This window comes from Lepidochelys kempii, chromosome 3 (genome assembly GCF_965140285.1).
Source record: "Lepidochelys kempii isolate rLepKem1 chromosome 3, rLepKem1.hap1, whole genome shotgun sequence".
Taxonomy (NCBI): domain Eukaryota; kingdom Metazoa; phylum Chordata; order Testudines; family Cheloniidae; genus Lepidochelys; species Lepidochelys kempii.
The window spans coordinates 186,602,734-186,610,014 of record NC_136382.1 but is presented as its reverse complement, the minus strand read 5'-3'; the positions used below and the strand labels follow the sequence as shown (position 1 = coordinate 186,610,014).

The following is a 7,281-nucleotide window of genomic DNA, read 5'->3' as shown; positions in this document are numbered from 1 at the left end:
AAACTGGGGCACAAAGAAGTTAAATACTTGATTCACAGCAGTTCTAGTGTTACAAACTATTTTCAACTGGACTAAGATGGATAGACTCCCAAATGGCATAAATTATCATAGCTCCATTGACTTCAATTCAGTGCTTAATTTGTAATGAAAGAGATGCAGGGGCTCAAGCAATTATTTTACATTCATAACTGATGCAGCAAGTCGACAAATTAAACACTACTTCAATTAAACCATTGACTTCAATGATGCTATGACCATTTAAACCAGCTGAGGATCTATCTGCCCGAGTGTACACTAGAGGATTATGATCTGATTTATTTTAAATTCCCTTTGAGAGTCTTCGTAGACACATGTGCCAAAAAGGGCATTATGCATTATAAATGTTCAAAAGGCACCTAGGAAATTCATCAGCAGATGGTGACAGCTAACATGTGAATGTGTTTCTAGTCATTACATAATGCAATGAAGGATGGCTATTCCGTGTAATCAAAACAGGCAGTTGCTTAGTGCAGGAAGGTATTAGGGACAGCAAAACATGCAGTACTTGTTTACTGTGAGAGTGACAGTAAGGTGTTCATTTGCCAGTTTGCTTAAAGCATCAGGAGGCTGCCATTATATCCAATGCCAATATGTAAAATACAGAGTTTAAACACTTGTACACAAGTGTACAGCTATCTTACTTTCCACATCACAGCTACAATCTGAATTACCCTCCCAAGAAATTGCAAATTGCAATAACCTGCTGCAGGTCATACAGCAGGTCACTGTGAGTCCAGTAGTCTCCCAAGAGCACCCCCAGGCTAAAGGATGCATTACATTATGTCATTTGGGATTATCTGTGGGTTTTTAGGCAGTATTAATGGAAAGAAAGATTAAAGATTTTTCAAAGGCTATTAAAAGGTGGTAGCTTCCTCTTGGAATTTCTTCTAATCTATTACACTGATGTCATGTGTGTGCCAAATTTAGAAAGCATTTGATTTTAAAAAATCTGTCCAGCCATTTTAAGGCCTTGGCTTATGTTCAAAAAATACTAAAACTAAAAATAGAATAAAGTATTTCCTGGTATGCAAGAGAGACCAACATTTAAATACTTAAATTACAGACATGAAGTTCAGACTGCTGAGAAATTAAGCAACTTGTACTTTTGACAAATATCCTGATACATACGCATTTTAAGCAAAAAGCTCTCTACAAGTGATCAGTGTTATTATTTATATTAAGTCTATATCATATGTAGTTTAGGACTGATTTGGTTCTCTTCTTGAAAGAAGGAAGGTGGCTGTGTTGGAACTTCTACCCGTCTTCAAATGGAAGAGACTGCACTCGGGTGGCAGGTAACTGAGGAGCGTATTGAAACGATCTTGTCATTGATATAACTGATCCATTAGTATTGGCTCAATTTTGGCAGCTTTCATGGTCTTTCATTCTAATAATATGTCCATACTAACAAATTCCGACGTGTATTTACCAAGAAATGCTGCTACATAGACAGCGATCACACGGACATCAAAAGCTTCCGTGGCAGGGAGGATCTTCATTGGGAGCAAGATTTGGTACTTTATCTGTGTATTCCCCAGGGATCAGAATGGTTCTACACTGCTGATACTTGCAGAGCTGCCAGCCCTAAGTGTTAACATTAATGAGTCAGACCCCTGACATTACGAGATTGTCTTAAAAATCCTGAGATTTTAAAAATAAAAAGTGTAGGGTTCTTTATATTTGACTTCCGGCTTTGTCGCCTCGAGCAGGAGGCCAGACATTTACTGCTTGTAACAATGAAACAGCCCAGCGGAGAGTCTCACCAGTCTCTGGGCTCCAGACGCTAAGAACAATACCAAGCCCCAGAGACTCGCAGCAGAACACGCAGCGCTAGCACCAGAGCGGTTGGCTCAGGCCCTGCGCGGAGCCCAGCCTGGCGCGGTATTTTAGCTAACAGCTCAGCCGCCGGTAGCGCAAACCCCGCTGTGCCGCCGCGTTGCACAGACCAGCCCCGCCTCCCTCCAGCCCCCACTCCCAGGGCTCCGCGCGCGAACCCGACGGCCTGCAGCCTCCGCCCCGCCCTGCACGGGCCCCAGCGAACCAGCCAGCTCCGCTCCGCTCCGCTCCGCTGTCAACGCCCTCTTCCCGCCTGCCCCTCTGCCCCGCCTCTCGACGGGTCACGTGTCCCGGCGCGCTCTGGTGAGTTTCCGGCTCGCTTGCGGCTCCTGGCAGGTAAGGTGACGGTGACCGCCGGCGCTTACCTGAGGGCGCGCGGTGTTTGATGGGCACGGAGCTGGCCTCAGGGCTGGGCCCCTCGGGGGGGGCAGGGGCTGAGTAGTCCCCGTCTCGTACCCGTCCTTCCCAGACAGCCCCGGCGCTGCCCGCTGACTGTGACTGCGGTGCTAGGGGTGTTGAGAAAGGCCTTGGTGTGCGCCCCCCGCCCCAAGGAACACGCCCTGCTCGCCGATTGCTCCCTGTTCAACCGAAGGGGCCTGACTCGGAGCAGCGCCGCTGGTTGAGCGGAGCTGATCTCGCTTGAGGAGACCCCACTTCTCAGCCGGCTCCCGAGCCGTGTCAAGCTCTGGCTGAAAGCTGTCAACTTGAACGCCAGGTGGGAACTAAGCGGCAGCTCGCGTGGCTGGCGGAGCACGGGTCTGAGGTGCGGAGGACAAGAAGCACCACCTCACAAGTGGGCTGCCACATTCAGCACTAGTCTCCATTTCCCTGTGTCTGCAATCAGTAATAGGCTGGGGAGAGTGTGCCTTGTGGTGGCCTGGTTTCAGAGTGACACAGATGTGATAAGAATAACAAGACTGACATTCAGAAAATCAGTTTGTTCTGATGACCAGCTCAAGATGAAAAAAGTGCTCTTGGCTTCAGCTGTTATCTAGGCATCTAGAAGCAACCTGTAATCTAATAAATTCCCAGATTGTGGACCTGTGTTACAAAAGACAACTGCACTCCATCATCAAGGGTGCCAGTGTAATGTTCACATGCTTTCATCCAGACTGCCTAGATACTACAGTGCTAGGGGCCATATAAGTAATTATGGTGTGTGTTAGGCAGCATATTGGATTAGGTTATTATAATGGACCCTGCAGCCTTAAAATCTAGATATAGATACCACAGTTTCTATCTTTGTCTAGTGAGGTTAGCCCCTCTTCCAAACCATAGTGTCATGGATGTGAGCAGCTGCTGTAGAAATGGGTATTGTCATCATAACAAAAACACTACAGCCCATGTCCCCTCTTACTAACATAATAGGTGGGATGATGATGTAGAACCCCATGTAAGGGCACCTTTGGGGTTCAAAGATAAAGGCGAGCCATTCTAAAAGCTACCAGTTGTCAACAGTTCCACATGATAAAGAATTGCAAAGGCAGACTGTGTAGCAGATGACAGAACAAGGTGCAATGGTATCAAGTTGCAGTGGGGGAGGTCTGGGTTGGATATTAGGAAACACTATTCCACTAGGAGGGTGGTATAGCACTGGAATGAGTTACCTAGAGAGGTGGTGGAATCTCCATCCTTAGAAGTTTTAAGGCCCGGCTTGATAAAGCCCTGGCTGGGATGATTTAGTTGGTGTTGGTCCTGCTTTGAGTAGGGGGTTGGACTAGATGACCTCTTGAGGTCTCTTCCAACCCTAATCTTCTATGATTTGTTCAGTAGCAAAAAACATTTTGCTGAACAATCCCACAGATTAGAATTAAGATTATTGTTATATTTGGCAGGGTGGGTTTGATTTAAATCAAGTTTTGTTATAGCTTTTACTGCTACTTCTTGTAAGTATTCTGCTGTGCGTGCATTTCCTGATGTATCAATTGTTTCTGTAAGGAAGACATTTCCTTCTGTTGTCATATAAGCACATACAACTCAATCTAAAACGATGGTACCAGAGAGTAACTAACAACTATATTTTTTGCTCAGACTTCAAGAATAGTCCAGAAGGAAGACAGGCAGTCCTTAAGAAAGTAGCATGAAATAAAAAAGTTTACCAACCTGAAGATCCTGCATGTTCAGACATGTTCCTTTCATAATCTTCAACGCAACTTCCTCTTGAGAAGGAACACTTTTCATGATGTTGTTTCATTTGAGCAACTAGGCCGTGCATTTCTTTGTTGCACTGTTTATATTTTGCATACCTGCCTGTCTTACCCACAGGCAGAGGAACTTCATTAAAATATTCCTAAACTGGGTCTCTTTTATGGCCTGCTGCCATGATAGGCTTTCCCTTCTAGTGAGAGAATGGTATTGGTAGATCTCAAATCAATGAAGGCTACACTCAGAAAGACCTCAAGACTTCTGGAATATGCTGCTCAAACAGTTTCACTTTTGTTTCTATTGCCTGTCTCTCCCTTCTCACATTTATCTCCAGACTTCTTCTCCTTGTCCAGATCTATTCTGCCCCCAACAATCTTCTATTCATTGAACTTTTTGAAACTCTCTTCATTTTTAGAGAGAGGTAAGGGATTGACTCTGTGTTTCACAATTTGCAGAGAGACAAATCTGTTGAGGTCTCGGGGTTATTTCTCTGAGGGTTATTTCTCACCTCTATATATTATTTATTTATTTATTTAAAAACATTTTTGCTGTTAACAAGCATGTTATCTCTGGAGACACAAATCCACAGTTTGAGAACTGCAAAACTAAGCATCTCTGATGGTATCAACTAGACTGAGCACTGAGTCCCATTGGGTAGATAGAAAGATTAACCTAAATAATCTATACAGAAACCCCTGGAACCGCATAAAATTGGGTCCCTAATCTATGAACTATTGGAATTTATTTACAAAAATTTTCTTAAACATTACATGAATATATTGTCTCATACTATAGAATTTGAATTTATAATCCCTATTCCTTGATGAGACATCTTTGAGGTATAAAGTATGTTAATTAAAACTATCTTTAGATAGGTTTTTTCCTCAAAAAGCATTTTCTCAAAAAAATCCAATTTTTTTAAAAAAATCATTGATTTTTATCCACCCTGATATTTGGGGACTTGTAGATTTTTTTTTTTTTTAATCTTCAGTCTATATAACTGACATTTTTCAAACTAGTAAATTCATTGTATAGTTCTCTAGAAGTGCGATTGGATGATAATTGATTCAATTTGGAATGACATAAGACAAGTTTTATGAAATGTCAAAAAGCAGGGTGGATAAATATCAATGATTTTTTTAAAAAAAATCAGATTATTTTTATTTAAAATCAGATTTTTTAAATCAATTTGATTTAAATCAAATCCACCCTGATTTCATTGTATCTTTTCTGTTCACAGTGAAGAAATGAACCGAGGGATGATGCTGAAACTGGAAAACCTGGTCCAGTTACATTGTGCTTGCAGACAGCTGCACAGTCTTTCTTACAGGAAAATTCACAGAACACACTGGAAGCCTGTGAAGTCATCCACATACCCCATGCGGCCAATTCAGCCACACCCACAGCTTTGGCAAACAGACACATTCATCAGTGCTGTGCTCTCACAATATAGGCTTTTAGCTACAAAGGAGGTAATGAACAAGTTCCAACAACTACTTTATCCCTGTCTGAAAGTACAAAGTGCAAAAAAAGCAATTTTTGAGCATTTTCATTATATAAATAGAAACTCTGTTAGTGATTAATTTATTGTGTATAAGATTGTTACTCCACTGTATAGAGAATTTACTTTAGATTTACAAGACATATTAATATATATGTAGATGCATTGCAGCTCTCTCCCGAACATTCATTTCAAGTTTTTTAAATCCAAATGTTGCAACACCAAAAATCTGAAAGAAAAACAGACTATAAACAAAAGTGAAAATGATTTTCATTGTTCAAAATGAGCGAGATGCAAAAAACAGTAAAAATGCTGCAAAGTGATTTTTAAATATTCACTATTTTAACAGTTCTTTCAGTAATTTTTTTGTAATGTAGGTAAAGAAATTTGTTTACAACTTACAATTTTTGTTTTCATTGGCCCTTTAAATATTGTTTATTAGTCATTCCTTAATTTATGCCACCCATGCATCCTTACGCACGTGTCTTACTCCTTTGTAGGGGAAAAGACCAGGGAAACAGAAATTACCACCAATAAAACCTAAAATAGAAAGGCAGGAGGTAGAGATACAGCAGAGGATGACAGCTGAAGATCTTGCAAGAGCTATGGATAAAGACATAGGTGAGCCAATTTATTCTTTTGAAAGAAGATCCAGCAATCTTCTATTTAAGACAATAATGGAGTTTTGAAGAATGCTATAGGAAATGTCATGCTGGAATTATCTATATTATAGTTGGATTAACACACCTTGTCTCATCAGGATCCACAATAATCCCCTGTCCATTGCCAGACAAACTTCTTATATCAGAGTTTTAACAAAATGAAAAGAAAATGTTAGTAGCCATATAATCCTGATTATGAACATTTTGTGGAACACCACCGTTAGATAAGACATATTTTTGCCTTAATTGAGGTGACTTTTTTTTTTGTATATATGTCTCTGTCACCTACATCTTCTGTATGTGATTTCCCTCCTCCCCCCATGTTCTTCATTTTCCAGCCAACAGGTAGAGAATTAGAATAGCACCATCTTCCTATGGTGAAATGCTTTACATATGAGATAAATTGTGAATGAAATTGACTAGGATTATGCAACTGTTTTTAAGCAAATGTTTCAGTGCAGAAGCATAGTACCACTCTAACACTACATCTTTAGCACAGCTTTCCACCGGACATCAGTCAGGAAGGGCTTGGTGTGTTGAGGTCCCCAAGCTGAAAACTGATGGTAAAAGACCAAACAAATCGCAGTGGTGTTGCCATATTAGTGCATGTTTTGAGCAGCGTGTATAGTTCTTGACTTTTCACTAGCAAGCAAGCAAGCAAATTATAATTCCACTCTTTTAAAATATTTTCTCATCTAGAACATTGTGGGCCTTGTCTGCATTGGAAATTAGCCTCAATTTCAACCATTGCTGTAGCTGTACTAGTGCAAAACCCAAATGTAGGCAGAGAAAGCTGGGATTTACACCAGTAGAGCTTACATCTGTTTGAAACAGGAGTAACCTCCGTCCATGCAAATTGCAACTTCCCTTATTTACATTAGAGGTTTTGCAGTGGTGCAGCTGCAGTGATGGCTGAAATTGGGCTATTTTCCCAGCGCAGACAAAGTTTTACTTACTAATATAAACTAATAAAGTTTTAGGGGCATAGTGCTACATTTTTACACTTTCAGCAAATATTATACAATTGATGCCTGAAATCGTTTATCAGAATCATATTAATTTTCAGGGGTTTTTTTATACCTAATTCTGTACTCATGT

General features: G+C 40.8%; 1 protein-coding gene across 6 annotated transcripts in view; it reads left to right on the top strand.

Annotated features, from left to right (window-relative positions):
• Positions 1-2,081: 2,081 nt before the first annotated feature.
• MTIF2 (mitochondrial translational initiation factor 2) overlaps positions 2,082-7,281 on the top strand; it is a 30,331-nt gene continuing 25,131 nt past the window's right edge. For 3 of the 6 annotated variants that reach the window (XM_078852323.1, XM_078852324.1, XM_073339314.2), the window contains exons 1-3: positions 2,086-2,211; positions 5,261-5,492; positions 6,022-6,142. In XM_078852323.1, coding sequence (XP_078708449.1) covers positions 5,268-5,492; positions 6,022-6,142 — 346 coding nt within the window. In that variant the 5' untranslated portion in view covers positions 2,086-2,211; positions 5,261-5,267. Of the gene's footprint in view, positions 2,212-2,239; positions 2,591-5,260; positions 5,493-6,021; positions 6,143-7,281 lie in introns of those variants that run through there. The other 3 variants (XM_078852327.1, XM_078852326.1, XM_078852325.1) reach the window with 3 other exon arrangements.